The sequence below is a fragment of the Prionailurus viverrinus genome, chromosome D3 (assembly GCF_022837055.1).
Source record: "Prionailurus viverrinus isolate Anna chromosome D3, UM_Priviv_1.0, whole genome shotgun sequence".
NCBI classification, from domain to species: domain Eukaryota; kingdom Metazoa; phylum Chordata; class Mammalia; order Carnivora; family Felidae; genus Prionailurus; species Prionailurus viverrinus.
Window position 1 is genome coordinate 5334149 of NC_062572.1, and position 24158 is coordinate 5358306.

At 58.9% G+C, this 24158-nt stretch overlaps 1 protein-coding gene across 2 annotated transcripts in view; it reads right to left on the reverse strand.

The window, feature by feature from the left end:
* The window catches only part of AACS (acetoacetyl-CoA synthetase), a 52422-nt gene that overhangs the window by 9171 nt on the left and 19093 nt on the right, over nucleotides 1-24158 (reverse strand). For both annotated transcript variants that reach the window (XM_047828181.1, XM_047828182.1), the window contains exons 6-14: nucleotides 21623-21737; nucleotides 21360-21441; nucleotides 16957-17104; nucleotides 11472-11552; nucleotides 8491-8615; nucleotides 5503-5567; nucleotides 5230-5352; nucleotides 2496-2609; nucleotides 4-129 (exon numbers count right to left, since the gene is read on the reverse strand). In XM_047828181.1, coding sequence (XP_047684137.1) covers nucleotides 4-129; nucleotides 2496-2609; nucleotides 5230-5352; nucleotides 5503-5567; nucleotides 8491-8615; nucleotides 11472-11552; nucleotides 16957-17104; nucleotides 21360-21441; nucleotides 21623-21737 — 979 coding nt within the window. The remainder of the gene's footprint in view (nucleotides 1-3; nucleotides 130-2495; nucleotides 2610-5229; nucleotides 5353-5502; nucleotides 5568-8490; nucleotides 8616-11471; nucleotides 11553-16956; nucleotides 17105-21359; nucleotides 21442-21622; nucleotides 21738-24158) is intronic.

A 24158-nucleotide genomic window follows, 5' to 3' on the forward strand; every position in this document is an offset into this window, starting at 1 on the left:
TACCTGGGAACCTGGAGAAATAGGCCTTCCTGTACTTGCTCCCGTTCTCATCGTTCCAGAAGTGCGTGGGCTGGCAGGGGATCGGCTTGGTGCACACCAGCTCCCCGCTCTCTCCCCACACCGCCTTTCCTGGTTTGGGAAGAATGCAAAATAACCTCAGCACCCACGGCAGCCACGCCCCCTGGGGTTCTCCCCGCCCCCTCGCTAGCCGCCCCTTACGCGCCGCGCCGTGCGCGTGCGTGGGACCCACGGGAAGGCACAGCGCGCCCCTGGTCACGTCAGCGCCCCTGGAAGCCGCGCTCACTCCTCCCCTGAAGACCTTCCTTCCCGGCGCGTTCCCCCCCACCTCTCCTCGATAGGTGATTTGTTTTTCCCACACGGGGGTCAATACTTTCACTCCACCGACACTGTCCTGTGTGTTTCCGAACCACGTAACCGGCCTCACGCGGCGCGTGTCCAGCGCCGCTCCCAGTGTGGCACCGGGGGGACTCATCTACTACGTGGTGTTCCAATCGGGTCGTTCGGGGCTTGTGATTTCCCGTGTGCAATCACGAGCATTTATTCCTCCAGAGACGCACCTCTCTGTCGTTCCCAGCTCTGCTCCCTAGCTCACAAACACACCACGGGGAGCACCCACACGCACACAATGGGGAGCACGCACACATCAAGGGGAGCACCTGCGCCCACCCCAGGGGGAGCACCGACGCCCATACCAGTGAGAGCACTCGTGTGCACACCACGCGGAGCACAAGCACATCACGGGGAGCACCCGCGCCCACCCCAGGGGGAGCACTCGCGTGCACACCACGCGGAGCACTCCCACGCACCCTGGGGGGGAGCACCCGCACTCACACCATGGGGAGCACTTCCACGCACACCACGGGGAGCGTGCACACATCACGGGGAGCACCCACACACACACACACCATGGGGAGCACTCCCACGCACACCACGAGAAGCACCCGCACATACCCCAGGGGGAGCACCTACACGCACACTTCGGGGAGCACCCGCGCCCACACTAGTGAGAGCACTCGTGTGCACACCACGCGGAGAACGCACACATCAAGGGGAGCACCCGCGCCCACACCAGGGCAAGCACCTGCGCACACCCCAGGGGGAGCACCCACACCACGCGGAGCACCCGCACCCACACCAGGGGGAGCCCCCACGCCACACCAGGGGGAGCCCCCGCACACACACCACGGGGGGCACCTGCGCACACACCACGGGAGCACCCTCACACAGGTCTCCTTGCTCACAGGTGCAAATGCTTCTCCAGGGGTAGAATTCCGGCATCACGGGGTACCCACCTTCACCCTCTCTCTCTATCGCCACATTGTGAGCTCAACAGGTGGCACTGAGGCACACGTGCTGCCACAAGGGCAGCCTGGATTCCAGCCCCAGGCACAGCACAGGCCATGGAGGCCACGGAGACAGGGCCAGGCCGCGTCCCTCCCACTCCCACTGAGTGGGCCTGCGGAAAGCCGGCTGGTGCCCGTCTATCCAGCACCTTCCACAGTGCAGCAGGGCGGGACTTGCACTGAGAAGCCATCACCCCCCACGCATCCACGGAGGCTCCCGGGTTATCGCGTGTCCATCACCTCGCCTAGCTCATGTCATCCCACCGAAGCCCCGAGACAGAAGACGGGCAGACAGGTAAGCGTGTGCCTCTGGAAGCGTCGGTTTCTCTCTGCCAGGAGCATCTCCTCCCGAGCAGGCCACCGGACGCGGCGGCAGCCAGAGCCAAGAGAAATGGCTGGACGGTGGGGAGGAAAACAGATGTACGGAACCAAGAACTTTTGTGAGCAATGACCCCAGGCAGCACCAGGGAAAAGCCTTCTTCTGAGGATAAGAACGGATTTTCAGAAAGGTCTCTGGCAACACTCTCTGTGAACTTCAGGAGAGACCCTTCCTGCACTCCCCAGGCTCGCAGCCTGGTGTGGGCACGACTGCTGCTGTGTCTCCCTCTCCCTCGTGCAAACGGGAGCGGGCACAACCTGCCCGTGCACTCCGCCAGGTCGAAATAATGGTGGCTGCGGTGCAAATTTGTGCAGTGCACATACCACACGCCAGGCCCTGTTTGGTGCTGGAGACACAAACAGGCTTTGCTGATTTATAGCCAGTGGCTGCTAACAGGCTACAAAGCAACCCAGAGAGGCCAACCCCCAGCTCCCTCACTGGGTCCTCGTCAAGGTCAGGGTGTCGGACTAGCAAGGCAGTACGGCAGCCTCAGCAGCATCTCCGACGTTTGGATGCCGGGGGAACGTCCGCCTTCCTGCTATTCCTGAACACACAGCTCTCCACTGTGATCCGGCCCAACACCGACTTCCCAGGCAGGCAGGCTGAAGGGGGTTGGGGCAGGGCCGGGCGAGAAGCTGCATCACTCTGCAGGCGAGCAGGGCCTCCCCGCTCCGGGAGGTTCTGCAGAACTGACACCAAGCATCCAGGTCACGCCCGTGCACAGAAAGAAAAGTGGTCAGTGAAGCCGTCACCTTCCTCGTTCCAGGCTTCCACGGCCATGCCCAGGTTCCGGGCCTGAATCTCCCCTCGGTACACAGGAACAGAAAAGTTCTGGCCCATGAAGCAGGAGATGATGTCGGTGCCACCTGCAGACACGACAAAAGGAGATCCACATTCAGAAGACGGGGACAAACGGCCGTGTTTATTACTGGGGAACACCCCACGAGGGAGACCCCAAAGGACAGCTAGTCCCACTCTTTCTCGAGATGAATACAGAAAAACCCCCGGATGGTTCCGGCTTCCAAAGGAAGAAACGGAATTGCAGCAAACCGCCCGTGTCTGGGGGATTTATTCTGTGACCAAGGCTTCCTGCCGTAGGATGCACAAAATAGATGACCTCTCGTGGTCACCTCGAAATTCAAGACGCGGGCTCAGGGAAAACGGAAGCTTCGCCCGTCAGATCTACGGCACGGGCACCGTCTCGCGGACGGTCACGCACAGAGGCCCTTTGCTGGCGTGTGCACGCACGCGGCCGCTGGGAGAGCAGAAACCCCGAGGTCCGTGCAGCGAGGGCCTCCCACACGAGGCAGCGTGGGACGGGAAACACTCCAGTTTCAGGAAGGAACTCGAAAGGGAGTCCAGCCCCAAGAGCCACGGAGACAGGAGCGGCAGGAACCCCCGAAGCCGGACCCACCGCTGCCGACAACTGTCCCCTTGCTCCCCTCCCCATGAAAACGAGGATCGCGTTCATCTCAGCGCCCCGGGCCCCGGGGGGGGGGGGGGGGGGGGGTGCCAGCACGGCCCCCGGATGAGCACCAGATGCTCTCAGGGGACGCTGTGACACACACAGCGCTGGCCCGGCGCCGAGAGGCTCTGAGCCGCAACGCCCCGCTGTTAGAATGTCACCGAATCGCCCAGCAGTACCGTGGAAATCCACTTCCCGAAGCTTCCACAAACCAGCATTTGGGGCAGGGAACGTGGGTGGCTCAAGGCCCACAACTCTCAGGAGGGTAAGGAGCGGACGTGAGTCTCCCGACACCTGGCTCCCCTCCCAGCGGCCAGAGACCCTCCACGCAGACAACCTGCTCATACAGACAGGAGCTCCTCAAGCCTATTCCTGCTTCTCCCGAGGACCGCCTTGTCTCAGGACGCACGGCTGTTGTGTCTCAGGGCTTCACGGCACCCCACCGAGTGGTACGCGGGCAGCAGCCATGTACGGAGGTCGCCTGTCGTGAGGCCAATGACTCCACGAAATAAGGGACCGGAGCCCCGGCGTGCCCACCCAGTCGGCCCCTGGAGATCCCACACCACAGTCCACTCCTCGTGAGGGAAAACTGAGGCCCAGAGGGGAAAGGGAGGTCCCAAGACCACTCTCGGATGTTGGCAGGATCCCTGCTCGCCCCAGCGGCCCAAGACCCCCAGCCTCAAGCCAAGGGTCCAGCTGGAAGGAGGAGGGCTGGCGGGGGCGTCCTCAGCCTCGGGCTTCCGGCAAATCAAATGGCGTCTTTGAAAGATGTGCTTTCAGAAGAACACAGTCACCTAAAGATTTTGATGAGCTGCGGGAGAACGAAGCCCGGGTCGGACCGTTAAGGGGGAAACGTGGGACAGCGGGAACCCTACGTCAAATGCCCCCCCCCCAACACTGCTGTGCCACCTACGCACAGACAGACGGCCTCTGACAGAAACCGGCACGGGCTTCCTTGGGGAAGGAGGATGGGGGGGGGGGGGGCGGGGTCACCACCCTATTTCCTTTTGGATTCTGAATATACAAATTATCTTCACACAACTTTATGTTAGGAAAAAAGTAAGGGGAGAAAAAGCCACTTGAAATCCCAACGCCCATACGCACACGCGGGCGTCCACGCACCTGCACACGTGCCTTTCTCCAATCTACAAAGGCGCCCACGCTTGATAACTCTGGAGTCTGCTTTTCTGAACACATCACGACCCCCTCTCAATTATAGTAAGTAAGTTTCCATCTAAATAAAAATCGTCATCATCTCCCTTCTAACAGCTGCAAAAACGAAGGGTGCCCCATAAATGATTCCATCAATCCCCTTCTGCTGGGCACACAGGTCATTTCCGGCTTTCAATGAACATACGCAACGTTGCAGCGACTGTTCTCATACGCGGCCAATTCTTAGTATTTACAGATTCTGTAGTTACAAATTCTCCTACTCGCTAATTTTGTAACCCGAAAATCAACACTCAGGGTGCTTTCAAGGTCGTCTGAGAACGTGACCCGAGAACCAAGCGGTGAAAATCTCGAGATGCCCAACACGCACATTCCCGGCTGAGGTCCAACAAGGCAGAGGGCCCTGCCCTCTGGCTCCAGCTCCCGTCACCGCGAGGACCGGAGGACCGCGAGGGGAGGAGCTCAGGCTCCGGGGCGGCTGCGCCGGGTTAGAATCTCTCCACCGTGCCCCGTTAGTGGGGCAGCTCCAGCAAGCCGGTCAACACTCCTGAACCTGTCTTCCCTTTTGTAAAATAAAGAAAACAGAATCTACCAGAAAAAACCGTTTCCGGGACATGAGATTGTAACTGACGTGAGACACGTAGGTGCATTATCTCCCCCAGGAGCCACGGTTCAGCATCTGCCAACTCGGCGACTTTCTCGAACTTGACGACCAGGGACAAGAAGAGCCGACGTGCACAGAGGCGTGTGGGTCAGAGGCTGTGCGCGCTGGGGGGCGACCGGCCCGGTCGTGTCCCGTGTCCTGACTCCTCCAGCACCCCCTCCCCACAAGCACACAGACGGGAGCGTACCTGAGATGGAACCCAGAAGGACGCTGCTCTTAATGCACCTGTAGACATAGTCATAGCTTTGGGCTTTCAGCGGGGAGCCGGTGGACAGGACTGTATGAAGCGTCTGGAGACTGTGGGTTTCCACTAGGGCGAAGGACCACGGAAAGATTAAAACTAAGTCCGACACCTGTAGCCTGGCCTGCGTGCAGGAAACAGGTAACGGAGCAGCTCTGAATTGCCTGGCTGGCAAGACGGGGAACGGGCCGGGAGCTGTGAGAGGCACGCTTTACTCACTTGGCTTCAGGTCTTTCTCTTCGAGCACAGCCAGCCACTTGGCACCCGTTCCAAGGATGGTGATGCTAAGGGCACGGGAGGGAAAGAAAACAAACTCTCGGGCTCCTGCATAGGCCATGCACCGAAGCCTTCTAAAATTAGTGACTCATTGCTGACAAGTCTGCAAAATCCAAGATACGTCACTTTCCTGGGCTGAACTGCTGCTCGCTATTGAGTTCAGAGTGAGTCACGACACTGTGTTTACCGTCGGGGTACAGCAGGGACAGGTCTGCACGCTGACTCTTAACATGCCCAGAACCCTGGGTCCCCGGACCATGAGGCTCCGTGGAAGATAACGACCCACACGACAACCCGCTATCCTCCCGATTACGGGATAATTTTCTCTTTTTCGGCCAAAGGAAGCCATAAAATCAAGACCCCTCGGCCGGCCCCACATCGACTTCGCGCTCAGGCCACCACGGTCTCCTTCCCCGGCACACCTATCTCAGTCCCGCTCAGGGCCTGGGCTCTCGTATTCCCTCTGCCTGAACGTGTCGTGGCCCCTCCCCAGGTCTGGAGGTTCAAGTCCCAGCCCCAGTGCCCTTGCCTCCGAGGGTCTCCCTGACCCCAGGGCACCAGTGGCACTTCTTTGTCTCTCTCCTTCCCCCATTCGGGTGCCAGCCCCTCGAGGACAGGGACCTGTCCACCTCCACCACCGTGCACGCCCCGGGGCCCGGCGGGGGACACGGCACAGAGCGCACACCCAGATACGCGCGGGTGCACAAACGATACCGGCAAAGGGCCGTCCAGCAAGTGCACTTTGCAAGGTGAGCTTGTCGGCCCGTCACCAGGCTCCACCGAGAACTCTCGCACTCAGAGACAGGCGACACGGGGTAATCCGGGTGGCTTTGATGCAGGCCCAGTTACTGGCGCAGCCCACACAGAAGACCCCAGACTTCTGGCCCCAGCCCTCACCCGAGTTTTCCCCGAGCCAGACTCCCAGAGCCCAGAAATACACCCCAAATGACGAAGAAAGCCCGTCCTTTGAAAGAACCTTGTCTGTGCCGACACAGCAAGCGCCCAGTCACCAACCGAGGGGGCGAGTCCGTGCGCCGGCACGTTATCAGTCGGCGAGGATTTCATTCCTACATTTATCGACGTTATTTTAAAAACCAGACGCCCTGAAACGGCCCCACAAGATCCCTGCCGTTCAGCCGCTCGGAAGGGCCGCAGCTCGTGCTATAAACCGGCAGGATCTGACGTGACCACATGCGACTCAGTTTTTAATTTTCGCCTCACCTGACACGCACCCCCCTTTCGATCGCCGCTGGCAGTGGGAGCAGGCGGCAGAGGCCTGAGGCCCTTGCACTCTCCCCGCCCCTCGGCTCCCGCCGGGGCCGTGCAGCCGCACCAGCCTCTGCGAACCCAGTGGGCAGGCTCTCCCGGCCGGGTCCAGGGCAGCCAAGGCCACGTCTCTGGCAACATCTGGGGCACGAGCCAACCAGGGCTCAGGACATGCCTACCACGTGGGCCCAGACCACAGACCTGTGAGTGTCAGACCCGCACCTACACGCACACACAGGCACACCCACATATACACTCACTCTTGCTCACGCACACTTACACACGGTCGCTCACCCTCGTGCACACGTGCACACACATACACATGTGCACGTACACAGACACACACACAGAGCTGGGTTTTCCTGGGGCTCTTCATCCTTCAAATTCTTTAGCATCGAACCCCAATAATGCACATTTTCTGACCCCCCTCCTGTCACACACACACACACACACACACGCACGCACACACCAGAAAGTGTCCCCACCTGGAGCCTGGTTCACAGGTATTAAGGGTAAAGCTCTTAAAACCATCTATGTTCCCAGAGATTCGATTAACCTTTCGTTGGAAAACAGTCTCATTAGGAAATAACCTTCCTCACCAATATCGGGAGCCAAATGTCAGGATTTAAATATTACCCAGGCCAGGCAAAGCTGTATTTGAAATATTAATGGCCAAGGATGTAAAAACGTTAGTGGCTCCTCTGTTTCCCCACAGTGAACGGATTCAGACTTAAAGTAACGAGCACATTTCAGAGCACGGCTGCTTCCGGGCCCCCAGGGTCTGCTGGTTCTATATTCTCACTCCTGGAACCACGATCATTAGGCCAACAGTGACCACGCAGCACAGTGGTGAGGACACCTCGGTCGGTTACGATTAACTCATTAGCAGAGGAAGCACTCCCACGCGGTCGGTCTCCTGACCATTTCCCACGGAGATGAGGAGGAGGGGAATTAGGAGAGGGGGCCCCGCGTCCTTCCCCATGTTCTGCCTCTGCTCCTCAGGATTCCCGCGTATCACTCGATCAAGGAACGAGCCAGGACCGCACGGAGGACAGACCCCCTCACACAGCGTCTGCGGGAGCATTGTGGAGCAATCTCCTGACGGGCTCGAGGAGACCCAGGGGACAGCAGGCCAGCACCGCGGGACGGCTGGCAAAGGCAGGACTCCCCTCTCGCCATCGGGCCCAGAAGGCCGGCGGTGGGAAGCCCAGACCCTGCGCCCGCCCCCTTCCCGTACGCGTCCACGCCGTCCCCCGAGCCGCCTGTTTCACACCCCACCTCAGCCTTGAGCTGGAGGAGCCCTGCGTGAGCCAGAACCCTCGCTGGCCCCGTGGCCCTGTCTCCCTTCCTCCTGAGCTTTCCCACCAGTTCTTGGATTCCAGAGTCCTGGAAACAGGATCACGTTCCCTCTCCTGATATCCTGATTGTTTCAGACCCACTCCTGGCCCTGGGGGGTGGCCCCCCAACTCTACACGAAGACTCCCCATCTCCTTGCTGGGCTCCGGTCAGGACTGCCTGCCCCTTCGCACCTTCCTTGGCAACTTCAACCTCCCACACCCCCCCTCGCCCCCCGAGGGGCGCCACGCACCCCGGAGAAGGTACCTCCTCTACGGCAGCCGACCGCAGGGTGGCTCTGTGGCCCGGCGTGCTGTCTCGGGTACCTACCCCAGCCGGTCAACCAGGTCCCAGAGCACGTTGGGCGTGGGCACCAAGGGGGAGCCGTCGTACAAGACCAGGGCCGCTCCCGTGGCCAGAGCGGACACCATCCAGTTCCACATCATCCAGCCGACCTGGAACAGAAGGAGCACAGTGCCAACCGAGCGCCGGGCCAGCCGCCCCCGCCTCACCGTTCGGCTCCTCACGTCCCTAGAAATCCTCCCGAAGCCGAGCCAACGGTTGCTGCGAACAGCCCCTCTCAGATGCACGAGGCTTCGCCCCGGGAATTTCACGCCAAGAGCTGACCGCGCACATCAGATCCACGCACACACATGAGCTAAGAGAGGTCGAAGAACGTCTGCCGCGGCCTTCCCGGGGACAACGGGAGACGGACGGCAGCGAGACGCCGGCCAACGCAAATGTGGTCCCACACGGGCACAAACTACGGAACACCACACACCGAGTCCGTGAACCCGCGTCCGACGTCTGCACCCGGATGGCCGCCCGCCGTGGCCGCCGAGAGGAACGAGGTCTGGGTGGATGCGGACAGGTGTCTGAGACGAGCTTAAGTGTGAAACACGCCAGCAGAGGGCACGCGCATGACCCCATCCACACCTGGGGGGGGGGGGGGCGGTGCACAAACCCAGAGGCCCGCGGGGCACGCACGCTGCATGTGAGAACGACCGCCACGGCTGCCCTGGACCCCGGAGGACGCCGACATCTCATGTGCACTCGGGCGTGCTGTGTGAAAGGGTTCCCACACGCAAGACGTGCCTTTTCCGTTATCTATGAACGAAGTTTAAGGCACAAAGGTGCTGCCAAACCCACTGACAACAGCTTTCCCGTCCACGCGGGGGATCTGTGGGCGGTTCCAGAGCAGGGCAGCCAGAGGGAAGCTCCGGCAGGAATCTGCCCGCACCGAGGGCCAGGAGCACACCCCACCAGCAAGACGGCCTCGCCCGGCACCCCTGCGGCAGATCCCACGGGGGGACCGGGTGGCCACGAGGCGCCCCAGGCCGCCCGCGGGCACAGCCCGGCAGAGAAGCCCAGACGAGGGCTTAGAAGACACGACTGGCACACGGCCTCGGCAAGTTCCCTGCCGTCAAGAACCCAGCGGCCCCCGGAGCCCCCCGTCCTTCCCCTCGGCACCACCAGGGTCGCACAAAAATCTCAAGTTAGGTGAGCTGCCTTAATATCCCTAGCTGAGTTTCTTTCACTAAGGAACCCGTCTCCAGAAAACAGCACAGCAGCCCCCGCAGCTCGCGGCCCGGCCGACCCGCTGTCCAAAAAAGCTGCTAAAGTGGGTCACTAAGTGACACGGCGCAGGCCTGGCTCCACAGGACAAGCCAACCGCCTGTCCTTCGTGGGCAGGACGCTGCCGGAGAAAGCGAAAAGCCTCCGGGAGGACCGCTCCAGATCTGCCACGTTGCGGGCACTTCCCTCGATGCAAAACCCTGTCATTTGAAACCACGTGGCCCCGGGAGGCCGCTGAGTTGGACGTGGTCGGGGCTGCGGGGGTCTTCGCGCCATTCAAACACGACGCCCCGTCAACCCTGCTGGGCTGGGCTCCCGCGTGGAAAGGGCCCGGAGGCTGGCACTGCCTGGCGCCACTGGCCTGCCTGGGGACGCGGTGAGCAGGGCTCTGGGATACATGCCTGCAGCTGACAGAGACCCAAATCATTTGCTCCGAGCCCTTGACTTGCAGCAGGACACCCTGAGCAGTGAGGCAGCCGTGAGCAGCACACACCCAGGCTCCCAGGCTCCCAGGCTCCCGTCCTGTGACTGCCGTGGAGTCCTGGCTCCGTCCCGGCAGCGAAGCCACAGCCCTGGGCCCCAATCTCGCGGGCCGGGAATGTGCCTCCAGCCCGGTTTCCTTCAAAACCCGGCACAGAATCATCATCCGGGAAACGGAGCTGAATCCCTCCGAGACCTCCTGGTATTCGCAGGCTGAGAGAAAGCCCACCTGGAGCGCTCCTCCCTTGGGATAAAATGCTTCTTTTACCTCGTCCTCGCTCGCCTTCCAGAGTTCAACCAGGACAGGAGCGTCTCCAACTGCTCAAACCCAAGCCTCGCTTTAGTGATGCGTATCCTGAACTAAACCACGGAAACGTCCACCCCACGTCCCAGTGACGCCTGACCCAGAGGACGCTGACTTCTGTTGCTCTGTCTGCTTTTCCTTGGCCCCTGGGCCCCCTTCCTCGAGGCACGCCGCAGCCTTTACGGGATCCTAGCGCAAATACCACAGTGAGGAGCGAGGCGACCGAGCATCTAACTGCCCAGCTTCCGGGGCAGCTGGGGCAGGTGCCCTGGGTTCAGCCACAAAACGCACTGGCAAGGACTTGGGGCAGAAAAGAACTTCCGTGAGGGCAGCGGCAGCCAGTGCCTGGGCTTGGCGTGGTGGCTGCCTGAGCCGCACGCCCACTCCCGGGGCAGGGACAGGGGCCTCCTGGCCAGGTTCTGGGCTGGCAGGCGGCTCTGGTCCCCAGGGTGGCCTCTCTCAGGCCCAGCCTGGCCTCCGCACCGGACCCCCAGCTGTCACACTCATTGGGAGAGCCACCTGGAAACACTTCCTATTACCGCCCAAGGGACTTAGTGGCCTCAAACGCCACCAATTTACTATCTCCGAGTTCTGCAGGTCCAAAGTCCAAAGTCAAGGTGTCTGCAGGACCGCATTCCTTCTGGAAACCTCTGGGGAGAATCTCTTTCTCGGCGTCTACCAGCTTCCAAAGGTCACACACGTCCCTTGGCTCCTAAGCCCACTCACTCTGACCTCTGCTTCCCTCAGAACAGCTCCTTCTCTGACACTGACCCGTCCACCTCCCTCTTACAAGGACCCTTGTGCTCCCGGCAGGCCCGCCCGGCTAGCGCAAGTGAAGGCCCCGGCACAAAACCCCCGGCTGAACCGCATCCACCCTGAAGGAAGCAAAGCGAGCGACGGGAGGGACGCAGAGGGCAGGAGGGCACCCCGCGGACACACACACTCGACTCACCGTGGTGTAATACAGGAGGGTGTCGCTGCTGTTCATGTTGCCGTGGAGAATGTGTTCCTTCAGGTGCTGGATGAGGGTGCCCTGGGGAGAGGCGGGGGACACGGCGTGAGCGGGGCGCCCCTGCGCCGACGGCATGGGGGCACAGGCACAGAGCCCCGGGGAGAAGCCGACCTCTTGCCCCTCGCCCAGAGGAAGCAGACCGCCGAGCAAGCCGGGCTGGATGCTCTGCCAGCTGACCCGGGGTTCTCCGGGGGCCGGTGGGGGCAGCCTCGGACCGGCCTGTGAGCTCCGGGTGCCAGAGAGACAGGGAGCACCGTGGGACCCCAACCCCAGGCAGAAAGCAGGAGAGGGAAAGTCAGAGATACGAGAAAACAGAACAGGGGCCCACGTGACAACATGCACCTCCAGGGCGGGCGCCAGCCAGGCAACACAGGGACGCTTCGCGAGTCTTGGACCAGAGCTCGCGCGACCCTTGGCCAAGGGAGAGCACGAGGCCCTGTTTGCAGCCCAAAGGCCCAGTCAGACCTCCCGACCTCCACGCCCGGTCCATTATTTCTCTCTGTGAACATTTAACGGGCAGGACGTGCACTGGGCCCAGCACTCCGAGGCACAGGCCACGATGGGCCCCCTCCCCGGCCCCAGGTCTCCGGGCAGCCGCTCCCTGTGTCTATGGCCAGGGACCCTGTAGGTTCCTTCATGCTGGTTTTCTTATCCGGACGCACGGCCCTGCCCTTTGCTTTTTCCACGTAACGTGCCCTGGGGCTCCTTCTCGGGGCACGGAGCTTCCTCGAGTCTGATGTTCAGCTCTGTAATACTCCAGTGCCCACGCCCCCTCGTTCCCAACTTGCTCTGCCCGTCCTGCTGTGAGCCGCGGGAAAGGGAGCACCGGGTGGACGGCCGAGCAGGGGCCCTGCACCAGCCCCTTCTCTCTCCCGGCCTCAGTGCTCCCATTCTGCATGGATCTCACACACGATCCCGAGGCCACACGGAGCACTGCCCCTCGGAAGCCCCTGAAGAGGGCTGGCCCCACACTTCACTCTGGTAAGCGGACGGGAGCACCTGGCCGATGTCAGTGGGTCCCCAATGTTTAGGGACTATCGGGGCTGAAGCGAGGACCCCTTATCACGAGCAGCCTTGACAACCGACCCTCTTTGTATCCAAGAGAAGTAAAAATGAGCCAGGAAGGGGAGATGATCCCTCTCGAAGCTCAACGGAAACCCTCCTGCCCAACAAGTTCTCCAGCTCAAGAGTCAGAGCTCCCGTTCCAGAGCGTGTCCAGAGCGGCGCCCCTCGCCAGGCCCTTGAGGAGCAGCAGGGACCTGAGCCACTTGGGGGCCAGGCAGACCGCAGCACAAAGACTTCTGCTGGGTGGGGGGGACAGGTCCTTTCTGAGGGTCCCCAAGGCCCCCTGCAGATTCCTGGAGCGGGCCTCCCGTGGCTTTATCGAGCATGCATCACGGGGCTCAGAGACAGCCCCCTACCCCGGGGTCAGGAGCTTCTGTGCAAAGTTCTGTGCACTGTTCTCCCTCAGACTGGGTGGGCACCTGCTAGGGGACAACAATCACTTCAGGAACTCTCTCAGTCAGCACAAAACATCCCCACGGCAAATCCACAGACAGGGCCAGGGGCTCCCTGACAACGGCAGCGTGTGGCAAATCCCCCTCCCATTTACTTAAAATGGGCATTTAGGGGCACCTAGGTGGCTGTCAGTTGAGCATCCGACTCTTGATTTCAGTTCAGGTCATGATCTCATGGTTCGTGGGTTCAAGCCCCGCGTCGGGCTCTGTGCTAACAGCTCAGAGCCTGGAGCCTGCTTCGGATTCCGTGTCTCCCTCTCTCTCCTTCTGTCCCTCCCCCACTCATGCTCCCTCTCTTTCAAAAAAAAAAAAAATTTAAAAAAAATTCTTTTCAAAAAATAAAATAGGGGCGCCTGGGTGGCTCAGTCGGTTAAGCGGCCGACTTCGGCTCAGGTCACAATGTCGTGGTCCATGGGTTCGAGCCCCGCATCAGGCTCTGTGCTGACTGCTCAGAGCCTGGAGCCTGCTTCGGATTCTGTGTCTCCCTCTCTCTCTCTGCCCCTCCCCCGTTCATGCTCTGTCTCTCTCTGTCTCAAAAATAAATAAACGTTAAAAAAAATTAAAAATAAAATAAAATAAAATAAATAAAATAGAATAATAAAATAGAATAATAAAATAAAATAAAATAAAATAAAATAAAATAAAATAAAATAAAATAAAATAAAATAAAATAAAATAAAACCAGCGTTCAGTTTACACCTGTATGTTCGCCCCGCGGTCTGCTCCAAGCCTGGCCTGTGTATAACCCCACACGGGCTTGCTGGGGCCTGTCCTCCTCCTCTCAGGTGGCACAAAACACACCAGGCTTTGCTTCCCACTCGAGAATCTCTCTGAGTGAATCTTAATTCACAGCAACGGTTCTGCTCTTAATTTTTAAATATTTATGGGTGAGTCTGAGGGGAAGGACGAACAACATGACTTCGTGCGTCTCAACCAGGAAGAGGAATTTAATATCACAGGAAGAAGAGGGAAGCGGCTTTCTGACACCTCTTGTGGACGTAGAAACCACAGCCTGCAGACCAAGCATGGCCCGGCACCCCCGCGCGCCCGGGGCACGGCCAGCGGTCCCCACGCCGCGGCCCTCTGCCCGGCTGCCTCCGAGCCTCTGGCGGAGACAACGCTCACAACAGGCAAGACGCTTCGTCACTTCTCTGGAGATGCGACAGCCCGGCGGAGAGAGAAGGAGTGTAATTTTTCCTGGCTTTTCCACACTCTAAATATACCAGGCATGATGATTTTATGAGCAAGCTACATTATATCAAATACATTTTTATGTTCCTCTCCTAAAAAAGTGACATTCGCTATGCAAAAAGCACTAAAAATAAAAACGCAGTGAGACATTTTGGTTTTTCCTAAAATGTCTGTTGTTTTGCCACGCAGACCCCACCCTTGTCTACAAGGTTTCTAAAAATGCTCCCCTCTATAGCTCGTTAACGGGCCCGTGACCAGGCCGACCAGGGCTCTCCTCTCCAGGGAGGATGTGATTCAAGCAACCACAGCAAATGACATCTCCCGACTTGATTTAATAAACTAGGAAGGCTTGAACAACAGGGTCAACTCACTCTTAGAAAAAGGCGACTCAACTCTGGCCAACGTCACTTCTAGAAATAAAGCCTTGGGCCCCCGGACTCCCCCCTCCCTCCTGCCCTGTGGTTTCCTGCGAAGTCACCAGGGGCTCTCGGTGTTCATCTGGAGGCTCTACATCATAACCTGCGATCAGACCTCCAGCGAATCCAAAACCAGGTAATAATGAAGCCACTGCTAACTGCTTTCCCCATTCTGATGAAAGCACTCTGTGAAAAGCTGCAGAAGGCTTTAAAATGATTCAAATGTAAATGTTCCCTTTGTACAGAAGGGATTCAAACTGCTTCGAGGCAGAGGGAACATCTGTAAAAGCCAAATGCACTAGAAGAGAAACTTTATGTTTAATTTTCAAATACCACCATCTTGTCAAGCAAAGGCTGGAAAGCGGTCGGCAAACAGGACGTTTCTCCTCTCGAATAACCCCCTTCTTCTGAGCAGCGGGAGAAAAGGCGGCCACAACAAGGTTTGACCAAGAGACCGCAGGCTTTTCTCCTCCCCACAGGCCAAGCCGACTGAGGGAGAAGCTAGGAAGAGGGTCCAGAGAGAAGCTGTGGAACCGACCAGGCACGCAGCCCCTGTGCCCCCCGAGACCAGCCCAGGAGGGGTCCGAGTTCCAGGAGGGGACCGATTGTGCCAGAGTCAAAAAGAAGCTCTCCCATCAAGGCCAGAGGCGGGGTAGGAGGAGATGAGGCCAGGAGGGCTCACAGTCACAGACGAGGAACTGTACCTCGGGAGAGTGACCCACTTAGATGGCCACCATGAAATAAACTGACATCAGGGGCCTCCTGAACATCACTTCCAAAAGGCATCGCCCCAAATCTGACCCGCAGGAAACCTCGACCGAACCCAGACAGCCGTTCTGCCAGACCAGAGGCTGGGAATCCAAAAATGCCAAGGTCGTGAAAGGTGAAGGCAGGGGAAGGACACCAGAGGCGCGACAGCAGGCGGCTGCGAAGGATGTCATGGGGAGAGTGGAAGCACCCGAGCGGTGACGGTATCACATCAACACTGACTTTCCTGAACGTCACGACGATACCAGGGTTTTGTGAGAGAACGTTCTCGTTCTCGGGAGGTGTGCGCTGAAGCACTCAGGGAGAAGGGCCGGGACTCCCCAGTTTGTTCTCGAGGGGTCAGCAAAAAGCTAAAGAATAACAACGTGTGTGTGTGTGTGTGTGTGTGTGTGTGTGTGTGTGTGTGTGTGTTCAGAGAGAGAGAGAAGCAAAGCAAGAGTCCTTCAAGGAAACATTGAGAACGGACGCTGAGGACGTTAACGATATGGCGGAGTCCAGCTGACATGCCCCTTGTGCTCCCTCCCCCTGCACCTGTTCCACGGGCTTGGAACTGTTCCAAGAATGAACGGTTGAAGTCACTAACGTACGTGGATAAAATCTCACGCTTAGTGGGAAAGCGTTATTCCAGGTGCTTGAATATGGTTGGACTTTTGAGGAAATAAACAGGAAAATGAGAAGTATGTGTTCTGGGCTGAACTGTGTGTCCCCAGAGCCACACTGTGAGGCCCTAAGGCCCAGGACCTTGGAGGGTGACTCCATTTGGAGACGGGGCCTTGGAATTGGTGGAGAAGGTAGAGAGACCACCACAGCGGGTCCTAATCCAGTCTGGTGGATTTTTTTTACAAAAAGAGGAAATGTGGGCAAAAACGAGCCCCCGGGGAGGCCTGCACGGGGGGAAGACCGAGGGAGGACTTCCGAGTGAGACGGCGGCCTCTGCAAGCCAAGGCGACAGGCCTTGGGTCCAACCCCGGACCCCTCGATCTGACTCCAGCCCCGGAACTACAAGAAGGGCATGTCTCCCGTTCGAGCCGCCGGCCCGTGGTCCTCGGTCACGGCAGCCCGAGACGACGACCACAGTGCTGGAGCTGTGCCGGAACAGCTTCCTAACTGCACTTCAGAACGTAACCCAGCGGCTCTCCGTGCCAGACCACAGCCCGCGGTCGGCCCTGTTTCACCACACCACCGAGCGCGCACACACACACGCACTGTTCTCCCCTGCTCTGCTTCGCCCCTCCTAAAACGGGCCCACAGCGCGGAAGTCAGGGCTCACCCAGTGTGCGCCCTGCCTCGGACGCACCACGGGGCCTCCGCACCGGTCACTGTGGTGACGGGCGCCACGGCTGCGCCTGGAACAACAGCGCCTGGAACAGCAGCTCCGGGTGCCTGGGCTCAGTCTCCGATCTCCACACGGCCCCCCAACTCAAAGGGGGGCCGCGTGCCGCAGTTTCTGGGGAGGCGGTGTGGGTGCAGAGCCGGACGCCCACCTCCGCCAGCTGAGCCCCCAGGAGAGCACAGACGGTTGGAGAGACGTACCCCCGCGGAATGCACCATGCACTTGGGCGCTCCGGTCGTGCCCGACGAAAACATGATGAAGAGCGGGTGGCTGAAGGGCAGCTGCTCGAACTCCAGCTGTGGGGCCTGCTCGCCCCTCCCGGTGGCAAGAAAATCGTCCAGAAACACACTGGGGGCAAAACACACAGACGCAAACGGTGAACGTTCCAGAATGCTGGGTTGTATCCCGAGGCCTCCCAGGCTAGACCTGGCCGCTCGCTGCCCTCTACTGCTTCCGTGAAGGATTTCCTGGGAAAACTAACCTTGTTTGCAGAAGACCCACCTAAGGGATCCACGCTAATTGAGGGAAGGCTGACAGAGTGAAAATTCCATGTTGCTTTATTAGCACACTCACAGGGCCCGGGGGGGGGGGGTCTCGTCTGAGAACCTGCTAAGTGCTTTAGCAAGCATGTGGAGAAGGACCACTCACAATTAACGCATCCTGTCTGTGTGCAAACTCAGGGGAAGAGCGTGTGACTCCGACACCCGGCCGCCCCAGCAAGGAGCAGGGAGAGGAGACACCAGATTCCCGAGCTTCTCCACAGACGGTCAAGAGCAAGAAGGTGGGGCCAAGATCTGAAAACTACAGTTTCTGAGACAGAAACACTTTTAGGCAGGGGCGCCTGGGGGGGCTCAGTCGGTTAGGCATCTGACTTCGGCTCAGGTCATGATCTCGCAGTTCGTGGGTTCGAGCCCCACGTCGGGCTCTGGGCTGACAACACGGAACCTGCTTGGGATCCTCTCTCTCTCCCTCCTTCTCCGCCCCTCCCCTGTTCCTCCCCTCTTTCTTTCTCTCTCAAAATAAATAAACTTTAAAAAAAAAAAAAGAAGAAGCCCAAACTGCCCTACGACCCAGCAATTGCACTACTAGGTATTTATCCAAGGGATACAGTTGTGCTGTTTCGAAGGGGCACATGCACCCCAACGTTCACAGCAGCGCTATCAATAGCCAAAGTATCCCAAATGTCCATCGATGGATGAACGAATAAAGAAGATGCGGTATGTATGTGTGTATACACACAAACACACACACACACACACACACACACACAAATGGAGTATTACTCAGCAATCAAAAAGAACGAAATCTTGCCATTTGCAACTACGTGCATGGAACTACAGAGTATTACGCTAAGCGAAATTAGTCAAAGACAAATATTATGACTTCACTCATATGTAGAATTTAAGATACAAAACAGATGAACATAGGGGCGCCTGGGTGGCTCAGTCCATTGGGCATCTGACTTCGGCTCAGGTCATGATCTCGCAGTCCGTGGGTTCGAGCCCCGCGTCAGGCTCTGCGCTGACAGCTCGGAGCCCGGAGCCTGCTTCGGATTCTGTGTCTCCCTCTCTCTCTGACCCTCCCCCACTTGTGCTCCGTCTCTCTCCGTCTCTCAAAAATAAATAAGTGTGAAAAAAAATGAAAAAAAAAAACCCAGATGAACATGGGGAAGGTGATCAAAAATAAAATAAAAACAGGGAGGGGGGCAAAACATAAGAGACTCTTAAATACAGAGAACAAATTAAGGGTTGCCGGAGGGGTTGTGGGGGGGGGGGGTGGGCTAAATGGGCAAGGGGCATTGAGGAAGACACTTGCTGGGATGAGCACTGGATGTTACACGTGGGGATGAGTGACTGGAATCTACTCCTGAAATCATTATTGTACTCTACACTAACTTGGACGTAAATTAAAAAAAAAAAAAAAAAAAGCCCCGCTCTTGACTACTGCCTAAGAAACCCACCCCCAAAGCTGACATAAAGAACCAATGCACGTGGCCAAAAACCAGCAAAGCAGGCACAGACCTGTGTTCTGAGCAGAAACAGGGCTGCTGAAGCTGCAAAGCCATCTTGGGAGAGGTGCCTTCTCTACTTTGAGACCAGCAGGAACATTGATCCTGGCCTATCCTTCCATTGGCTCGAAAGGGAGAAGGGAGGGGGGAACAAACCTGCTGTTTTGACAAATGGAACTTTCTCTCTTTCAGGGAAGGGGGAGAACCAGTTACACTGAGCCCGCAGCGATTTGCTAAGAATAATTACTGTGAAACACAAATGCACACACTCTAAAGCAGTCCTTGAGGACAAGCACGTCTCCTGGGGGCGGCACGGAGGTTTACAAAGGGCATCCAGAATGATTCCACTCTGAGCGGTAAACAAACAAAGCCTTCTGCTCCACAGTGTCCGGGAAATTATTCGCTGTGGAACTTTCCAGCCAACGAGAGCCCCACTCCTCCTCCACCTCCCATCCCAGGCCCACTTACACAAAGCGCCCAATCTAATCGGATACCGCGCACAAAGAAAAGCCTTTTCTTCCCAACGGTCTACGAATCACAGTAAATGGCAATTACTTGTGTTGCTCTTCTAAAAATGAAAACCCCGAAGGGCGGTCCCCCCACCGGCCCGGTCTCCGACACAGGCACGTCTGTGTGCTCAGTTGATCTGCGGATCCGGCAGTCGAGGTGCGACTCCCAGGGGGGGGCAGGGGGGGGGGCTGTGATGCTGCAGGGCGCTCTCGTCTCACACCAATCGCTGACCAACACGTTCAGAGGGATAAAAGCTGGGCCACCGTGGGGCCAGGAAGCCTGCCAGGCTCTCCTCCGGCCTCTGGGCGCGATGGCCCCCAACATAAAGCAGGGAGCTGTGTCTGCCGTGTGAACGGGGACCGGGGCTCTGTCATCGGGCTGCAATGTATCCCGGCGGGCAGGGTTCCCGCGGCACAAGGGTCAAGTGCAAGCCCCGGGCCGGCCCGTAAGGCCCTGCACGCTCTGACCCGGATGCTCCACGGAACAGAGCCCCCCGCGGCCTGTGGCTGTCGCCTGCTCCCCGCGACAGACAGCACTGCTGAGGGCTCACAACCGAGCGCGCCTGCCCAGCCCTCACTCATCTGACGCTCACAGCAATTCCGGGACGAAGGTGCTGTTCTGCCCATTCTACAGGCGGGGAACCCAGGGCCCACACAGGTGAACCCCTCACGCAGGGCCACACAGCGGCTGTCTGGACCTGAGCGGTCCGGCCTGAGACCACAGCCCGCAGGGAAGAGGCACCCTGCTGACAAGCACCCTGCTGCCACCTCTGGAATCCGGACACACGCAGGCGTCCCCAAACCCTGCCCGTCTCTCAAGGTCGCCTTAGGTGCCACCTCCCCCAGATCCCACACCCTTCTCCCAGGCCCTGGGCACTTCCTGCCCCCCCCCCCCCCCCGCCGATTCAAGGAGCAGGCTATGTCTACTGGGCCCGATGCTCATGGCTCACCCTCCCTGCAGGTGTGGCCCGTCTGCCTGCCTGCAGGGGGCGCCTAGGTGTTTCAGGCCGGTGAGCGTCCAACTCTTGATTTCACTCAGGTCAAGATCCCAGGGTCATGAGATCAAGCCCCACATCAGACTCTGCGCTGGGCTTGGAGCCTGTTTGAGAGCCTCTCTCTGTCTCTCTCTCTCCCTCCTCCTCTGCCCCTCATTCCCCTCTAAAGAAAAGCCCTCCCTGTCCCCCCCCCCCCCCACGGGACACAAGGACCCCACCGTGCACCTGTGTGATGCTTCCCACGCGGCCTCAAGGGGCCGCCCTCCAGGCTCCTGCCAGGGCCCCACACGGGGCTAGAGGGAGAGGTCCGCCCATACAGGTAAACACACCTGGTGGCTGAACTCTCCCCACAGCTGTTTCAAGGAGGAGGAAAGGGGTACAGCGCCAAGAATCTGGAGACAAACCATGACCCCTTTCCTAACTCCTAGTCCAAACTAACCCGCTCACAATACTATTTGCTACTTAGGGTGCGTGTTGCACCAGCTTATAAATGTCAGAGGAACAGAGGGAGACACTCCTAGCGATAAGGACAAAAATCGGTTTCGGAAGGGAAATTTATGTATGTGTGCACATTCAGGTGTGCGTATAGATGCAGTCACATACATATACGCATGCATGCACCTGTGGGCACGTGCGTACGTTCATTTCCATTGAGTCGGGGAGCGGGGCTTGACCTTCCACTGGGAAGGGACGGCAGAGAGAAAGTATTCCTGGGGCTGTTCTGATACTACGTGGCTCTGTGGCTTGGGGAATTCACTCTGGGGCCTCAGGTGCCTCTCTACAAGAGTGATTTTTATTTTTAATTTTGAAGTTGATTTATTTTGAGAGAGAGAGAGAGAGAGAAAGAATCTCAAACAGGCCCCGAGCTGTCAGCACAGAGTCCGATGCGGGGCTCGAACCCGTGAACGGTGAGATCAGGACCTGAGTGGAAATCAAGACGTGGACGCCTAACTGGCTGAGCCCCCCAGATGCCCCTACAAGAAGTGATTTTTCACTGAAACCTGCACTTCTAAAATGAATGAGTCACAGAATCGACTTCCCAGGGGGACTCCCGGTAGGCTCCACACGGACGCAGCGATCCGCTGGCTTACCTATTTGGAATCTTGGAAATGTCTATCTTCTCTCTTGAGGCAAGGTATGGAATCAGCACCACCCTCTCCAAGTCGGGGAGTCCTGGAGGAGGCGCAGGCTCGCTGAACGACACACGCGGTGGATGTGGTTCCCACCAAGCGTAACACAACCAAGAGATGGGGGCTTCCCGGGGTTTTGCCGCTCGCGGTTCGGGGGCCCTCGCGCCTCCTCTCTCTGCACCCCGCCCCAGCCCTGCCGGCCCCCACTCGGGCGAGCCACGCACCTTTGACCACCTGCTGCAGCTTCTCCATGTGGCTGAACTCCTTGCCGTTGTACCTGACCGCCTCCACGGAGAAGATGAGCTTGGGCTGGATTTGAGAGAAGCGGTCCAGAACACCCTGGAAGGGGAAGGGAAGGTCGTCGCCATCAGTCACGCCAAAGGCAAAAACCTTATGCAACCAACGCGACCGCCTCAAGGGAAAGGAACAGCACTAGGCGCGTTCCTGCGACCCCGCCAACCCGTGGCCCATACAGAAAACCGAGAAGCCACGACTTGCCCCTGAGAAATGAACGTCACTTTGAGGAAAGGGTCAACGTAGACTTACAGACGTGCTGAGACAGCAAAGCACAAGTGTATGAGACGGGGAGCCTACGGGGGGAGTATCTGCACCCCCAGGGAGATGCCCCACTTTGCGGAAAGAGCCCTGAATACAGCCCCTCCGGCACCTGGCGCACACCAAAGGAGCTTCGCCGGCGTGTCCGTATCTTGGTCCCTCCTGATCTTCAGTTACGAGGTACGCGAATCCTCCAAAAGGCACTTTCTGCCAACCAAACGCACGCCCCTACAAACGTGTATCCTCGTAAATAAGCCCCATTTCCAAGGCAGGCCCACCACGCACGGAGTCGGGTCCTGGCAAGCACACCTCTTTCTCTGAAAGCAGCACGCCTCCGTGTGCGTAATGACTCGTTTGGGACACTGACGTGGACAGACACGCTCACTACAACTGGAGTGTGAGCCCAGGGGCGACAGGGAAGCACTCCCGGGTCCAGACCTCGGTGGAGCCCTCTTCATCCACAAGCACGGCACCTGGGGAGGCACCACCCGGAACGGCGCTTCCGTCCAGGGCCAGAGCCCCACGATCGGCAGCCGGGTCACTCCCAGGGCACACGCAGTGACGCCAGGATTTCCCAAGAACGTCCCAGTCTCTGATGCCGCTGGGCGGCGGGAACCAGAAGGGAAAGGCACAAGGACCAGGCGGTTCGTCAGCACAGGCAACGGCAAGACTGATGCAGAGAATTCGGGAGAATCACCAGGAAAACGGTTCGGCTGATGACAGGCATAGTGGTGATGTAGAAACGTGATACAGCAAAATACAGAGTATTCTTAAACTTCAGGATTCTTTTTTTAAATTTTTTTTAGCGTTTATTTTTTTGAGAGAGAGACAGAACACAAGTAGGGGAGGGGCAGAGAGAGAGGGAGACACAGAATCCGAAGCAGCTCCAGGCCCTGAGCCATCAGCACAGAGCCCGACGCGGGGCTCGAACCCGTGAACCGTGAGATCATGACCCGAGCCGAGGTCGGACGCTCAACCGACTGAGCCCCCCAGGCGCCCCGCAAAGCTCAGGATTCTAAGCAGGGCTGAGAGTTGCCGCTTTATGTGGGAAGAAAACCTTTGCCACTAAAAATCCCAACACGCACTGAGCGCTCACCGTGCCAGGCACGGCTCCGGCTTGCTCCAGGCATGCGCGCATCTGGCCTGCGCAGCCCCGGGAGCAAGGCAGTACTGTTCGCCCACGTCCTTGCAGAAGCGTGAGGAGGCTGAGCAACTGGGCCACGGTAACAAGCGGCCAATGGCAGAGCCAGGGGTGCAGGCCGGTGCTCTTAACCACACGCAGCCTCTGGGAGAGACTAGCCTGAGCGACAAGGAAACCAAAGGGCAGCAGCAGAGAACAGGGCCGGGTCCCAGGCCGACTGAAGCAGGACCAGGAAGAGGCAGCGGGGGCTGGAGCCACGGAGCGGGAGGGGGTCCCCTCGGGGGCGGCCGCTGGAGCAGGTTCCACAGCGGGGCAGGAGGGGAGAGGCTGTCCCCAGGCAGAGGGCACCTCGGGAGACGCTCAGGGAACGGAAGGCCTGCGGGAGGGCCTCAGATCGGGGAGGGGCTGCCGGAGTCGGGCTGGGGGCGCCCCTGAAGGCAGCAGAGACATCTCTGTGACACCCCGCGCCTCCCCTGCTCTCCCCTGCGCAAGGCGCCAACACTCAGGATGGAAGGACCCAGCCCGCCAGGGACCCGGGCCTCACATGTCACAGAGCTCCCGGCCATGGTGACGGCCAACAGACAGCGAAGACCACAGTGTTTCTGAATCAGAGGTCTGGGCCTGGCCACGGACAGACCCAGAGGCCCCAGGGGAAGCTGTTGGCTCTGTCGCTTTCCGACCCCCCGGAGGGCTCTCCCCTGAGACTCAGGCCACAAGACCAGAGAGAACTCCCAGAAGCCGGGAGCCGAAGCCCGGAGACGGCAGAGCCATGCTGCCATCTAGCGTGCAGCAGGGTCAGCAGCGCAGGCTGGAGAGCCATCTGCTGGGGACACGTGGCACGGGACGTGGCAACAGCAGAGTGGGAGGCGGCTGGACGCTGGCCTGCGTCCCAGCCTCCCACCCTGTACCCGGAGGCACGATGAGCCGCCCGGTGCCATCAGGGGCTCTGCTCTCCGTGAGGTCTCCAGGCAGGGGCTTCCTTCCAGCCCCAGAAGGCCACGACCACTGCCCTGTGCCACGCCCAGCTCTCCCAACACCTTCGTGACCGGCTCAAAACACCCACG